The sequence below is a fragment of the Acinonyx jubatus genome, chromosome A2 (genome assembly GCF_027475565.1).
Source record: "Acinonyx jubatus isolate Ajub_Pintada_27869175 chromosome A2, VMU_Ajub_asm_v1.0, whole genome shotgun sequence".
Lineage (NCBI taxonomy): Eukaryota > Metazoa > Chordata > Mammalia > Carnivora > Felidae > Acinonyx > Acinonyx jubatus.
The window spans coordinates 74,954,858-74,972,082 of record NC_069383.1 but is presented as its reverse complement, the minus strand read 5'-3'; the positions used below and the strand labels follow the sequence as shown (position 1 = coordinate 74,972,082).

The following is a 17,225-nucleotide window of genomic DNA, read 5'->3' as shown; positions in this document are numbered from 1 at the left end:
TGATTGAAAAACTCCTTGTGAAAGAATGTTAAGTCTATGTTTCCAAAAAAATTGATAGGTTCTGCAGGACATATATTGGGATGTAAATTCAGTACTTTATTTTCTTTTGCAGCACTAGCATAGATATCCACCTATTATTGCTTCTTGCTAATTTCAAAAGAGCACATTTAAGTGATGCATTTTAGAAATGGCCTCTATGAAACATAGATATACTGAGTTATATAAACACAGTGAAATGGTGATATTCCAATAGACATAGTTTGTAGATAGCATAACTCATCATAGAAACACTAAGAAATGTTCACATATACATGAGATTTCAAATCTAATGTCTTAATCATTTAAATATTTATTGTGTCTACAGTGTTTCTGGAAATGGACCAGCATACAAAGCTCCCAGGGTAGCCATAGAAAAGCAACTCCAGCAAGGAATTTTCCCAGTTAAGAATGGCAGAAAGGTATCGTGCATGAAGAGCACTCTTCTCCTTAAAGGAAAGAATCTCCCCAGAAGCATTTCTGATAAACAGCGGTCCACCATGCAAAATCGACACCAGTTACCAATGGACAGACGTTATTTATTCGGAAATCGGGTACCACAGACATCTTCAGACCTCAGCAATGCAAATCACAGGACAGGAGTATCATTTTCTTTTTCCAAAAAAGTACATCTAAAATTAGAGTCTTCAGCATCAGTTTTTAGTGAGAACACAGAAGAAACACACGATTGTAACAAGTCCCCCAGCTATAAAGCAAAAGAAACTGCAGAGAAATGTAAGTGCTGCAGGTTTGCAAGTGAGGACGTACCTCTTACTAAGGAAAAAGATATAAACATCACACCAAGCCATCTGGAACATGTTTTACACAATACCTTTTCCATCAGCTCTCAAATCGTGCAAGACAAAAATGACTCTATTGATGAAACACTGGAAGATTCGATTGGCATTCATGCTTCATTCTCTAAATCTAATATTCATCTTTCAGATGTGGCTTTTACTCCTTGCAGCAGAGAAAAAGAAATTAGAGGTACACCGAAGAACACTTCAGAAAACTGCATTAATCACTCATGCCAAGCAAATGCTTCCTCCGGCTCACCAAACATTTATAGGCACAGTGATGCCAGGATATTTGAATGTCTGGATGAGTTTCCATCACTGGAGCCAAGTAAGCAAAACAGTACAGTGCATCTGAATCCCAACTCCAGAATGGAGAAGAGAGAAAAATCTTTAGATGAAACAGAAAGAGTTGGCAAAAATGCAACAAGGCTTGTAAGAGAAGCATGTCCACATGACATGAAGTCTAAACCATTGCCTTTTCTCCATGTACAGAGTAAGGATGGCCACACCACTCTCCAGTGGCCCACGGAACTTCTGCTCTTTACAAAAACGGAGCCCTGTATCTCTTATGGATGCAACCCATTATATTTTGATTTTAAACTTTCTCGGAACACAAAGAGTGACCATGATTCAGAGGACTTAAAAAGAGAATTGATTAAGGAGCCCTCAGAAATGAAGACTACAATAGAGAGCCAAGTCTCAGGTTTAATCAAAGACCAACAGAAATTGATCCAAGAAAATGATCAATCTCTGAAACCAAAGATGATGATAGCTAATCCAGATTGGGAAAGTTTCCGGAGAAAATGTAATTCGGGCTACAGTGAATCTGAGCCAAATATGAGTAAAGATAATTTTAGTGCAAGTGATTTGGAAATGAAAAATCCTGAAGTGCCTGCTTTCCTTGATATCTCTCTAAAGAAATGTGTAGAAAACAATGATAATGGTGATAATGGACTTAAGGAACCTTCAAGGACCCATTGGCAAAGCTGCCAAAGGGTAGTTCTAAATGATGTAAATGAGGGCCTATCTTTTTCTCCTTACATCTCTAGGACTAAAGAACCAAAACTGATCCCTTGCGATCCTCATTCAGATTTTGAAGATGCAAATCAATTTACCTGGAATTCTAGTCCTTACCCAGTGAGGGGTCATAGTGATCATGGGAAGGACTTTAGTGTAATTGTGAATAGGAACCACATCAGCATGACCAGCAGGGTTTCTAGATGTAGAAACCAAACTTATAAGAGAAATTCTCCAAAGTTGTCTCTGAATCGAACTTCTAGCCCTTCAGACACATACCCTGGCAGCACAGCCAGCTTGAGAGCTACTTGTTCAGTTCATAAGTCCAGCGACAAGGGCAGAGGCAATTTGCTGTACTTTTGTAAAAGAGAACACAACCCAGTTGAAAGGCACAAAGGGAGACACCAAAACCCGAACTGCCTCTGCGTGTCTGAGGAGTTAGCAAAGAGCACCTGCCTGCCATCTGAAATACAGAGAGACCGCAACTACAGATTGTGGGAATCATTTAAGAATGAAAAATCCTCAAAACATAGATACATTCGGTGCAGAGAAAGATATAAACTGGGCAAAAATCAACAGCAGTTTTCAGGGCCCAAATCCAGGAGAATCACCCATTGTGATTCTAGCTCACAGGTTTCCTGTTCCGGAAATAGTGAAGAAGCACCAAACTGCCAGGGACCTCAGCACAGCAGATTGGGCTCTTACTCAAGAGAGAGAATTTATTGCTTAAGTAAAAGCGAGAGAAGTCAAGAGTCGTTGGACAGCCCTCGTATTTGTGACCTAGGAAAAGTAAAATCTGTGCAGTATAACTCTGGGAATATCAGCTGCCTTCTAAGAAATTGTTCTACCAGCCCTTTAGAAAGCACAGAGTTGGCCATTACAGGAGAGAGGACACCGCTGACAGCCAAAAGCCTTTTAGAAATAGCGCAAGCCAAGAGGTGTCAGGAACAATCAACTAATTTTGAGGTCTCTTCAAAGAATTGTGAAAATGAATCAGAGGCTCATTCACAAATTCAATGCACAATTCAATTCACGCCACTGGGCTGTAACAGACCCGCACTGCCTTTGTCTGAAAAAACACAGAACACAAGTAAACAGAGAATTGATAAAGGCAGTACAATTCAAAGAACTATTGAGAAAGACAAAGTCAAAAGTTCACAGACAAACAATTTTCATGTTTTAGTAGATCCTGATTGCGATAACCATCTTTCTAAAGGTATAATTCATGTAGTAGCAGATTCACAGTCACCAAACATGAAAAAAAACCCAACAACAAAAGAACCAGTAAAACCTTTAATTAGCGAAGTCCAACATTGTATTCAAAGCCGTGACCCACTACCAAATGATTTCCCTGGTGCTTTTCCATCTAATAGATATACTGGTGTTACTGATTCCACAGAGACCAAAGAGGACCAAATAAATCCTGACTTACAGGATGTAAGCATGCATATGAATCACGTAGAGGGGAATATAAACTCTTACTCTGACAGAACTTTGCAGAAGCATGACAAAGTAGAAGATGAATTAGAAGTGTGCCATAAATCTAGCTCTCCCCCCTTAATTCAGCAGCCAATAACATTTTCTCCTGATGAAATAGATAAATATAAGCTCTTACAGCTACAAGCCCAGCAGCACGTGCAGAAACAGCTCCTCTCAAAGCATCTTCGAGTTGTGCCTGCCTCGGGGCCCACTGCCTTCTCTCCGGCCTCGGCGGTCCAGACGGTACCAGTTCACCAGCGCACCTCCATCACCACCATCCACCACACCTTCCTGCAGCATTTTGCTGTTTCTGCCTCCATAAATTCCCATGGTGGTCCCCTCCCTATAGCTCACCTACATCCTCTTTCCCAGCCACATTTTACGCCGTTCACGTTGTCACCTCTGACTCCGACCATCATCCCCGCACACCCCACTTTCTTAGCTGGTCACCCGCTGCATTTGGTCACTGCTGCCCCCTTCCACCCACCGCACATCACGCTGCAGCCCCTGCCCTCCGCCGCATTGATCCCTGCATTGTTTGGCCCTCACTTAAACCCAGCCACGGCTTCTATCATCCACTTGAATCCTTTAATCCAACCAGTGTTTCAAGGTCAAGATCTTTGCCACCATTCTTGCTCCAGTCAGATGCAGCAGTTAAACGGAGTGAAAGAGGCCTTAAATGTACCAACGCACTTGAACTGATAGGTGTCGAAGCCCCTCTTGTGGATAAATAAAACAAATTGTCACTACCTACAAAATGATATATTTAAAGTGGTATGACTATTGTAAGATTTAAAATATTGGTGCCAACTCAAAATGTGACTAGTACATACATGTAAGAACTGAATTGCCAATACTAAAATAGGAGCATTTTAAGAGTATCTTTTAACTTGCATAAATAACAGAGCAAATTGAAAATAACTTTCTGGGCGGTAGAGGGAAAAGCATGAAGGGTCTCTTTGGAGGAGTTCTCATATAATGTTATAAAATGATAACAGAAAACGTTCAGGCAAATCATTGATATTACAAAACAATCAAATGGAACGTAATATTGTATGTTCTAGGGGGTGTTGAGCAAGTGAGTGAATTGCACATTTGGTTTGTATGCATCAGACAATACTAAAATATCAGAGAAATAATTCCTATGGTTAACTGTTGTCTAGGCTTTCAATCAATATAATCTGTTTCAATCAAAATAATTTATATTTTCATAGGAAATGATTGATTCAAGTTGGAAGCTACTCTTCAATAAAAACAATCTTCACACACATTGTATTGTGGAGTTTCTGGAGAAACTGGGTTATCTTCATTTCATACACATCTGTGTTAAGAAAATTTTGTAACTGTAAGAGTCACCAATATCTAAAATTAAGAATGTTTAATAATTTTTGTATAAGAAAACATATATAAGCTAGCATTAATATTTGATAATGCAAAATAAAAAATAAAACATACTCAAGATTTTAAATATATTGGTTAATATTTCAAATACTACAGGGACTAAAATATTAAGTTTTCTTTATTCTTCTACTCAGAAATCTTACTGGGTTCAGCCAATAGTATGTGTAAGTAGAGAGGTAAAGGTTTGGAAATGTCAGAATTTTTACATCATAGTTATTGAGAAAATCTTATAAATAATTTTGTGCATTTTACTCAATTGTAGTAGATATATCAGTAAAACACATTGAATGGTGATGAATAAAATCACCATTAATGTAATTTGGCAAATGATCTTAAATATTTTTAACTTATTCAAAATGTTTTCTTGGTCCACAGAATCTGCATTTCTTGCATCACTATTCTAAATGGCCCCTCAGTTAAATTTATTATTTTATATTCTTAAAATGAAAGACAAACTCATGTGACTGCACGTTTCACATAAACATGGGTTTCAGAGAAAATCAACTAAGCGGAAATGGAGTGATCAGCCATCTACTGTGTGTATGATGACATCAGCTCTTCTGTTACATGAGATGGGCAATGGGCATCTTCTTCAGCCTGGGCTTCACAGGAAAGAGAGCTATCCTCATTGAAGGCATATTGTGTGTCTATTATGTAGAGTCAGGCTAAGCACCTGGTCTACATTATTCCATTTAATCTTCACAAAGGTATTTTGAGACTAATATTATCATTCCTCCCTTACAGAGGAGGAAAATGAAGTTGAGAGGATAAATTCTTAATACTTGGTAAATAGTAGGAAAGGATATCTTTGATACTGGTAATAGAGACAGACAGACAGACAGAGACAGAGAAAGGAGATAATGTCATTTTTAAATTGTAACATAAAGAAAATATATAGTTCCTAGGTATCACCAGAAACTTGCAAGATGGGGATTTTGACTGAGATATGGCAACGAGAATGTCTAACTTATCTAAAAAGAATAGAAAATGGAAGAAAGGCATCAAATAGCAAAAACACAAAAACAAAAAATCCTCTGTATACTTGCAGGGAACTTCATAAAAATCATTATAAAAGAACATTAATAAACATTAGGTGAATCCAGTAAAATGAAATAAATAGAATATTTATTATAAAAATAAATGACAAATGGCCCGGCCGATTAAAAAAAATATGTATTAATGTGGATGACTATTTCCTAAAACAGATTACAAATTTCACATAGAGCCAAGCCAGAGTAATTATGGGAGTACACTAAAAGTCCTATTATGAGAAAGAAAGTACCTGATTAATTTTTGTAATTGTCTTTGCAACAATTTAATCTCTCAGAAGTTATATCAGAGAACCTCTATTGGGCACTTCATTTTGACTAATAAGGATAGATTGATATGAGTTGATGGCATGGAAATAACTTTTGTCTTGTATCATCAGTGATGAAAATGTTCACTGGATATACTATCTTGAACTATGGTAAAGCAGTCATCACCATTTAAAGAGAAAATAACTTGTACCCCAGAGTGAGAAATTGTAAAAGTTGTAGCATCACATGAGGAAAGCTACAATTATAAATATTGAATAAGCAGGGAAAAAAAATTAGTCCTTTAAACAATCCAATCTGAACTGAATGGGGAAAGCATTCAGAGTAATTGTTAAACTGCCATAAATCCGTGGATCAAAATGAACAGAGATTATGTTAATGTCTTTTTAATATATCACTTATTGGAAATATCAAAAGAGGTTAATATTTTTGCTTCTCCTTAGTGCTTACTGGTAGGGGCAGATGATCTCATGAAACTAACAAACAAGCAAAATGGCAGTGTGACCTAGATCTAATTTCATTACACTTTCTCTCTTAAGCGGGAAGTTTTTCAAAGTGGATATTACAAGACAAATATGGATGAGGAATTTGGAACATATCAAGAAAATCATTTCCCGGCCAATACAAATGATTTTGAATCTTCATGTTTGAAAGAATTTCAGCATAGAGTACTAGAATTCCTTAAAGAGGCCCTCATGATATCAATTGTCCTTGAGAAAAGATGCAGAATAGAAGAGAAGCTTGAATATCTTTGGAGTATCTTTACTTTTATAATGGGAGGAATGTTGAATATAGATATTACTGATTTAAAAGTGGGCATATTTATGAATAAAATGTGAAGCATAATGTTTTATGAAAAGGAACTATATGGTAACTATAACTGGTACATTAAGAACAAAGAGTACAAATACAAAAGCATTTTATTTCTCATTTGTCCACTTTATTTTCATTCTTATTCAACAAATACATACTTAGGGCCATATCCTAGACAGTAATCTAATTGCTGGGGATATAGTAATGATCCAAACTAATGAAAATAATGTCATATAGTTTAATTCTAGTTGAGTCATGCCAACAAAAACCAGAATGGACAAGTGAAATATATATTATGAAAGATGATGATAAATGCTACTAAGGAAAATAAATTGGAAAGGCAGATAAAGTGACTCAGGTGGGGGTAGTAGGTAAAGCACTATTTTAAATAGAGTAGTCCAGGGAAGCTTCACTGAGAAAGTGTTATTTCAGCAAAGACCTGAAGGATGTGAGAGAGTGAGCATTCTAGACTAAGACAAGACCAGGTTTCAATAAGCTGCTGGGTGTGCTTACCATGCTCAAGAAATAACAGGAAAACACTGGCTGGGAAAGGTTTCATGGGAGAGAATTATAGGAGACAAGGTCATAGAAATAATTGTGGAACAAAATCTTGTAAGATCTTGTCCACCATTTTAATGACTAGCTTTTGTTGTGAGGTGAGAAGCTACTGGATATTTTGGCATAGGAGAAACGTGATTCATCTTAGATTTTACTAGGGTCACTCAGCTATTGCATTGTGAATAATCTCCAGGGGAGTAAAGTTTGGGGTAGGGAAGCCAATTAGTAGATGGAATGCAGACAAGAGAGGCAAGGACTCGCTCAGCAATAGTCTGGTGGAAATGTTGAGAAGTAGAAGACTCTAGATTTATTTTGAAAGCAGGGCTGAGAAAATGTGCTTCATATTGAGTGTAAGGTGTAAGAGAAAGAGACAAATTAGAAATGCTGTAATAGTTTTTGCACATGGGTGGATTTACAGTTAACTGAAATGGGAACACTGGGAGGAGCAGAGCAAGAGAGGATCAGCTTAAATACTCTGTGTGAAGTGTCTAGTCATTATAGAAGTGGAGATACTGAGTTGGCAGTTGGAAATATGGATCTGAAGTTTGAGTAGAGGTGTGAAAAGGACATACACTTTTGTGAATCATCAATGCATAGTAAGTATATAAAAGCCATTAGCTTTAATACTATTATTAGGGGTAGGTAGGGTGGAAAAAGTTTTAAAGACTGAGCCCCAGGTCACTCTAAGGGTGTATGTAACAGTTCAAGGTACTAAGAAATGAGATCATGATGGAATTCCAAGTTACATAGGAAAAAATCACAACTATATAAGGCAAGTAATGAAAGTGATTCAAATAAGTGAGGATGATCAATTTTGTCACATGTTGCTGAGTCAAGAAGAAGATGGAAACTTGAGTATTTCTTCAGTCATGTAGTGCTCACCTGTCGCTTTACTAGAGACATTGTGGTTGGGGCAAAAAATAGTAAAATACATGGGGAATTTTACAGAGAGACATTGTACGAGTCTTATAAATATCCTTATGGATAATAGTCAGCACTGTGTGATAAATGTTTTATAGCCAAACAACTATACCTAGGGAGTAGTAAAGCCTGCATTAATTCCAAACTGGAGAGAGGGTTGTAGAGATTGGTTATGAGGCTTTGTATTGCACTCAGTCATAAAAACCTCCATAAAACATAGACAAAATCATGGAACAATTGTACCAAAGAGAAAAACACAAACCCAAGAGGAATAGCAAATATAGTGAATGGCAAAATACAACATGAAAAAATTTTAAAAGCATAAAATAGGGCAAAATTTGAAAGGTTAAATTGAGCATGAACAGATGTCAGATCCTACATTTTTTAATTAAAAAAATCTTATACACATACAGCCTAACTTCATCAATAAAATGAAGGGCTTAGTAGATTATCAACTCCATATAACCTAATGATGTGAAAAGGCTGGTGAACAAATTTTGACCTATTAGGTTGTACTGAAGGAATCATACAGAATTGGAAGACAGATTTCTTCTAGAACTTGGAAAACACACAGCACTTGTGAAAAACCAAGTGTTCTGGGACACAATTTAAGAGAACTATTGGCAAACTGAAGTGTGTCCACAAATGGCAGATTTGACTAATTAAGACCAGGTCAATCTTATGTTTTCACACTCATGAATAACATGAATTTGGTGAATTAACAAAAATTAACTGAAAAAAATCCAATTTCATATACTTCAGGAGAATGTTGAGTTACATGGTTATTTAATTACTTCAACATATCTCAGACCATTTGACAAGCGATATTTTACCAGACATTTCCACGAGAGGGGGCAGACTAGATTGAATTCCCAAAGATAATAATGTCAGAAATACGTTTTCTTCCTGTAGACCATCCCATAGAACTAATATTCTAAGGAACCAAATCTGGTAGATACCATGTGAAAAATAAAGACTATGTGTATTCCAAAGAAAAGAACACTTGCCGAGGAAAGAAGATGAGAATTAACCTTCTAACTTTACATGTCTGGTTGGTAGCATGGAAGTGTGTTTGTGGAAGATAGTCTCTATTCTCTTTAGGGCATAGAGAGTGGATACTACAAATAAGTAGGTTTTGACTTGACATGAAGAAAACCTTAATAAACTGAGTTGTTTGTATAAAGTTGTAAAATCTCCATCACTGAAATATCCAAGTACGTTTGTACATTTGGTTCAGTAAAATGTGTAAGGATTTTCAAAAGAGTTCTACTAGAATTTTGCTTGTGATCAATGATCTACTCAATTATCCTCTAGGATAATTTCCAAATTTCAGGTTGCGGATTTATAGTGCTTAGTTTGGGATTAATTTTTCCTTCTGATAATACTCAAAATGCCTTTCTTGCTATGGAGAATATGCTGAGCCATCCTCTTTCTCAAAATTAGTAAGTGTGGGCCTGAACATTTTTTTACTTAAGTGAAATACACTCTGGAAGAGAATGAAATAGAATTCTAAATATATATTTAATTCTAAAATGGATCCTTTAAAAAAATGTCACTGTGATGAATTATATTTTCAGTACTGTTTCCTTCCACTCACATAAGTATTTGATAGTTGATTTTTAGCATTAAATGTCTGTTATACTCATTGTCTAATATTTATGGAGTAATTCTTTTCATGGGATTATTCTTTCACATTTCTGGCTCATTGAAGTATTTTTTGTAACTGTCTTAAATTATAAGTGCTTAATTAAAAGCTGAAAATGTTTTAAGAAAGTCTGTGTAATCTTTACACACACACACACACACACACACATGTACAAACACACATGCACATCCACACTATATATTTTTCTTAGACACTAAAAACCAGTCCACCAATAGATAGCCTTCCTGGAGTCAGGGTATGGTTAAACAAAATAATTCTTTGTATGAAGAACTGGAAACTTGGGGAAGTTCATCTTTTTAATTCCCTGCCAACTCAGCATGAAAAAATACAGTGGGATTCAAAAACTGTATTTCAATATTCCCTATGAGTTCACCTTTATATATGTTACAAAACATAAGAGATGATTAGAAAATAGGAAGTAATTTGGAAAGCTCTGACTTCCCAGGGTCTTTTCTTAGGCAGATATTTCACAGAGCTATCCCTTAAAAAGTTTTGATTTCATTTATAGAACCTGGATTTGATGGTGACTTTTTTTTTCTCAGTTTCTGCCAGGATTTAACAGAATCTCCCTAGTATCTTTGAATTGAAATATATTCAAAGAAATTAATCCTATAAAGCTTTCCAATTGAATGGAATATTTAATCAGTAAAAGTACTCAGGTTCATATTGCTGGATTGGGCTATTTCCTTCATGCATGAAGTTGTTGCTTACTCGCACAGTTCCCAATGATGGCAGTCACACAGCTTCTAAACTTGACCATGATATTTGTAAACGATTAAATGCCATCATGCTTTCCAAGCATTTGGAACAGTAATTGGAGATATGGAGATGCTCTAGCCTTTAGGGTACCACGTGTTATCCGAATGTTTTAGATATATATGAAGGAAACATCCAGATGTCCTCCCCAGGCTGCGTGGTGAGTTCACTGCCTCATTATTAGCGAAATAACATTGCTGGTCATCTCAAACAGGTAGTACATTTTTCAATTTTCCAGGAAAATTGCCCCAGAAGTTTTCAGAGAGATGGTTAAACATTCTGAAGAAAAATTTGTAGATGTCAAATCCAATTTTCTAAAAGCACAATAGAAAGAACCCAAATCTCACACATCAGTGTACGTAGCTAATGTACTTAGGGGCAAAATTGGCCTAGTGCTTATCTCTGGCTTAGCAGGACTCATGAAGAGATTTAATTTTGAATCTTTAAATGAGTGAACTCTGGAAGAGAACTGTGCTCTTGTTGGGAAACAGAAAAATTATGAAAAAGCAAGTGGGTGACCACTTCCATATAGTAGTCAAGAGTTTACTTCTCTTTGAGTCTGACTGAAACTACTTCAAAAAGATAGGAGTTTCCTACTAAAATATGAGTTCTCCAGCCAATAAACCTGGGTCTAGAGGATTTTCAAAGGTTATCATTTCATTCCAGCAAAAATATTATCCACTGCTTCTATTAGGTAGACATTTGAAGGTGATTGTTGTAGTGCGTTGGATTAAGCTCTATTAAAATGGAAGCAGTGGCTGAATCGGTAGGGTTTAGAATAAGCCAATATTAGAGAGATAAGCCAAAGGGGCTTTTTTTTTTTTTCATTTTATGCAGCTTTGTATCAGAGGGCAACCTCTCAATCCACTTTCTTAATTCCCTTCCCAAAGTCACTGCCTCCTTTTGCACCTCACTGCCTTTTTGAAATAGCAAGATCATCTTGGCAGAAACATAAATCAGACAAATTGGAAATGTACAAAATATGTATGTGTGTACATGTGACTATGTATGCCAGTGTGCGTTCTTAATGAATATATTCCAGTCTTTTGTCGTAGACCTTTCTCTTTGTTAAAAAGAGAAATATTAGTTCAAAATAGTGTTTTCCAAAACACATTCACTCATTGGAACAATCAACTTTAAGAAAGATTTCCTTTCCACCATGCTAAAAACTCTCAGTTCCTTCCACTTGTGAGAGATTATAAAATAGTTGATAATGTAAATTGGTTATGTAGCTGTTTAAAACCAATTCCTACCTTACTCAGTCCTATTTAAAGTATTTACTTTGTAATTAAACTGAATGATAGTCTGGCAATATTATATATAATCCAATAATTTTATTTTGTATTCTCTGTACAAAATGCTTTTTTTATTATAGTGTGGCTAAGTAAATTGCACTATTGTACATGCAAAGCAGCTTTTTTTTAGGTTATTTAATAAATTACTTGGACTGTAGTTCAATGCAATAATATTTTTTTCAATAAAAAGCTTAATGGTATAAGAGTATTAGTCATGCATTTCTAACAAAATCATACCAAAATATAAATACAAAATCAAAATGATATGGAAATATTCTGTATTTTACACTGCTGAATTTAAAATGCATTTAACATTTTATTTATTATTGTATATATTTATATTATATATTTAAAGGCTGGGATTTCTTAGACTATTTCTTAAAATTTTAGTGTTATAAAATAAAGCTGTTTCCTTGAACTAAAAATAAATATGATTTTAAAAGTTCTATAGATGCATTCTTTGTTGACACCTATTATGTAAATACTATGTGAAGTCTTTCTGTTTCCATTTGTTTGTTTCAAAAACTAACAATACTTAGTAATGCTCTAACAGACTGCTATAAATAGTTTCTGGAATGCATTCTCTAACTGATAATATGGACATGATGGTATTCTGCACATTCATAATAATATTAATGTAAACTCTGAAAATAAGAACCCCAATAAGCTCTTATTCTCAGAAGAACTCAACTCACTAGGGAATTGCTTTAATCAAGCATGACCAGTAGTGTGGGAATATGATTTAAATGTTACTCCTTAAATAATCTCTGCCCTCATTTGCTGGATCTTAGTATGGTATCATGGATTTTTTTCATTCATTATCAAGACGTTCTCATACACACTTGTCCTTTATCACTAATTACTTATAGTTTGTGAGCAAATTGATTTCTTCCATATTTCCAAGACCTAAAGAGAATAAAGAAAATTTATTGTAGAAATAGATCATTAGGAAATACCTGGAGCATGATTTTCCCCCTTTAAATTAGTCATTCCCTAAGCAGTTAGGAGGATTGTTCAGCAGTGACCAAAACAAAGGCAAAATCAAATGATGGGTGGAAAGGGTGATGGGGCTAATAATTTTGCATCATTTTTTCATCAGAACATTTACCTTTATTGTATCTTTATCTCATGTAGTAATATTTACTACCAAACTGTCAATTTTGGACAATGACATTTGGACAAATTTGACATTATCCAGTCAAAGCTCAAAATTCCTTTAACTTGACTTAATGTAATGTTAATATAAGTATACAAATAAATTGTTGGATTGTACAAATTCCATAAAGCCTATTAACTTCCATTATTCGAATCCGAAGCCAATATTGTTGACAGAATTGAAGCCTCAGTGTGCTCAATAGCTGAAGTAAAGTAATATTAGAAATTTCGGCATAAACAAATGTCAAGAAATTCATGAGGACATAAGATCATAAGGACATGAGATGAGCACATTTATCATAATCCAACCTACCAGGACATTCCTGAGAAAGGTCCCTTTCAAACTCCATAATAGTCAATCTATTCTCAACAGCATTTATTATTCTTCCTATTTGAAATAATTTTCTTCGACTCTAGGATACTATGCACTTTGATTTTCCTTAAGTCTGTTTTTTTTTTCTTTTCTTTTTTTCTTTTGCAACCTTCCTTCCCCCACCTTCACTACCAGAGCTTCCTTAGGCTCCCAACCTGTAAATGTTGGAATAACTAAAGGGCTTAGTTCTTAAACGTTGTCTAACCTCCATTATACACACTATGTGATCTGATTCAGTATCAGGCATTTAAGAAACTTTTATACACTAGTGGCTCTCAACTTTATATCTTCAGGTATGACTTCCCTTCATTTCTACTTTTACTTATTTGATGACTCACTCAAAACTTCCATTGAATGTTTACTAGTCATCAGGAACTCGGTGTCCAAAAAGCAACTCTTGGTTTGCTTCCATAAATCCTTTCCTTCCCCAGTGCTACACAGCTCTGTAAAGAGCTCTATCTGTCTCCCAATAGCTCATGCTTTTTTTTTAAATTAATTAATTAATTAATTAAAAAATTATTTAGAGAGAGGGCATGCATGAATGGGAAGAAGGGCAGAGGAAGAGAGAGAGAAAGAGAGAGAATCTTAAGCAGGTTTCAAGCTCACCACGGAGCCCGACATGGGGCTCAATCCCTCAACCCTGGGATCATGGCCTGAGCTGAAATCAAGAAACAGATGCTCAATTGACTGAGCCACCCAGTTGACCCACCAATAGCTCATGTTAAACTCTTGAGCATCCTCTTGGATGTCTCTCACTCACATCTCACATCTTTATCACCAGCTTGTCAGCATGTCTGCCAGTTTTACCTACACAGTATACCCCAAAACTGACTTCTTATCATGTCCATCGCTACCTTCTCAGTATATTCCATCTTCTTTCACCTGTCATATAGCGATAGCCTCCTACCTGTTCTCCCTGGATCTCCCGTTTCTACAGCCAGAACCACAGAGGGGAGATACAGTGCTATCCTAAAGATAAAAATCTCTTAAATAGTTTCACAACTTTTTTAGAATAAAATCCAATGGTCTTACAACAGCCTTTAAAATCCAATTTCATCTGACCTCTGACAATCTCTACAACTTCCTCTTTTTCTGTTGCCTCTGTCTCTGATGTTGCAGTTCCTCAAGCCAAGCATTTCCCACACAGAGCTTTGCATTTGCTCTTTTCTCTGACTGGAACGTTCTTTCCTCAGGTTCTCTTACAAATCCTTCCCTTTTTTCATTCAGGTGTTTTAAAAAATAACTCCTCATCAGAGAAGACTTTCTTATCCACCCAATATAAAAAGAGTATCTACTTTACTATTCATACTATTCACTTTGAATTGTTTCTTACAATAATAAATACCCTACTATTCTATTTAAATTTACTTTTATATTTTTGGTTATATGTGTTTAAATTCATATTCATAGAAGTAAATTTTTAAAATAAATTTTATGGGAGCATGATTTCTTCCTCTTTTGTTCAACACTTTTTTTTTTTTTATTTCTTGGACTCATACAGGAACATAGTAGGCATTCAATAAATAGTTCTTGAGTAATATAATGATTGCAAAACTTGAAGAAGACTCTCAGCTTTCTGGTTGATTTGAGGTAATGTTATTTTACTGAGGGCCAGTGTGCAAAGTTTGATGGAATTTATTAAATATATTATAATTTGTAAATTAAAGTATATATTTTCAAACAAAGGGTAAAAGTGAAAAAAAAACCTTCGTGATTAATTGATCAAATATTTGTTGAACTTGAGAGGCTGTTTAAATGGTATTTTAATTTTTTAAAGTTTATTTATTTATTTTGAGATAGAGAGAGAGAAAAAGTGTGAGCGGGGGAGGGGCAGAGAGAGACAGAGACAGAAAATCCCAAGCAGGCTCCACATGGTCAGCTTAAAGCCATGGGGCTCGAGCCCATGGACTGCAAGATCATGACCTAAGTGGTAGTCGGATACTTAACTGAGTGAGCCACCCAGGCATCCCTAGGTGTCATTTTAATTTTTAAATTAGCCATGGGTTGTGATAAATTTCCTTAAAGTTGTAAAATGTACAGACATGCATAAAGTGTTAAAACATACTTTAAATTTTACATTGATTTGTAAAAGTACTTATCACATAACCTCTATAAATTCAGGGATTTTGTTTGATCCTGTCAGAGGCAGTATTACTAACATCATTTGGGGGCATATTTCTACTTCCCTATACATAGTGTCCCTACTGCTCTGTACAAGTGGTGGGACAAGCTGGAAATTCTCTGGAGAGTGATTTCCTCACTCATTTTACTAATATGCATGAAGTAGCTACTATATGCAAGAGACAGAGCAGTGCATGAACAGTCAAAACACTCTGCTCTTCTGGAGCTTACATTTTAGTGGAGGAAAAAGAAAACAAAATAAAAAAAGCAAACTGTGTGTTAAGATAAATAACATCCAGTGCTAAAGAAGTTAATGGCGCTCGGTACATAATGAAAGAGCCTGTATTTGTACCTAGGTACCTATTTGGTCCCAAAACCACATTTGGTCTATTTCATGAAATGGCGTAAGATAAAAATTACTGTCTGGTTAATTAATGATAATTGTTTGGTTAGTTCCTTCAAAGAAAGATGAATTGAGAAAAAACATCTTTTTTCAATGGGCTGCTCCTTTTAAATTTTATTCAGTGTCACTCCTGTTAAACATATCTTGACTGAGATACAAGTCTTGAGACTGGAGTCTTGTGACTACACTAGTGCAAGATCTGTTGCTATTGAATGATTCAAAATGTGCTGCATATGCATAAGAGATGTAATAGTAATATATGGCCTGATGATATATTTACATAGACACTAATGTGTTTGAGTTTGAGTTGAGCAGTAGGCTGCTGTTGTCAGCAATTAATGCATGTCCAGGTGGAGAAATGTGATTTCAAAGAAAGGTGAAGATTTTTGAGATCGCCGGTTTAGAAAAGCAGTCTGTATGAAGCCAACTTCTAGATTTTGGCAAACTCTCTAGACAAATTTCGTTTCATTAAGAGGATAGGCACTCTAGGTCACCATTCAATTGACCTAGTGGCTGTTATTTATTAAGACATTACTGTTAGATATGTCTTTGACATGCAGTCATTCTCTTACATATCTGATAGCCAGTAGCCCTTTCATAAGCTTTTTTATTGTCTGTTATCCCAATTGTTTTATTTTTCTCACCAGCTTGAGTAATAGCCAACCGTCCTTTTTATCGTAAGTCTAGGAGTAGAATGAAAGTGGTAAAAAAAACAAAAACAAAACAAAAAAAAACACCCAGGTGAAAGTGTGAGCTTACTGGGAAAGGTCTCTTCCTGATTTGTGATTGATTGTCATTGCCAGTGATAAAGGAATTTGTTATCAATAAAGTCTGACTGATAAACGAGATTTTATGGCTTCCTTGTTACATAGGCAAAGGTGTCTTTTGGGTCCATATCCATATGTTTCTCCTTGGAAGGTCGTGCTTTGAATTGCAACACCAGCCTTGGTTCCTTTGTTTCAAATTAAGCTTGTTGCACCTTGATGGCAGCATGGGGTGTGTTCTGTCACCACAGACAGAGATGTTTCAGTGTTTCAGGCTGAGTTCTGGCATGTCCTTGAAGCATTACACTGGTCATCCTTGGCATGCCTCTTCTCTTTCTGTTTCTGCCCTCATCA

The 17,225-nt window shown here is 35.7% G+C and overlaps 1 protein-coding gene across 3 annotated transcripts in view; it reads left to right on the top strand.

The window, feature by feature from the left end:
* Positions 1-12,500, top strand: part of ZNF804B (zinc finger protein 804B) — a 516,049-nt gene extending 503,549 nt beyond the window's left edge. For all 3 annotated transcript variants that reach the window (XM_027071840.2, XM_053218481.1, XM_053218482.1), the window contains one exon: positions 365-12,500. In XM_027071840.2, coding sequence (XP_026927641.2) covers positions 365-4,031 — 3,667 coding nt within the window. In that variant the 3' untranslated portion in view covers positions 4,032-12,500. The remainder of the gene's footprint in view (positions 1-364) is intronic.
* Positions 12,501-17,225: the final 4,725 nt, after the last annotated feature.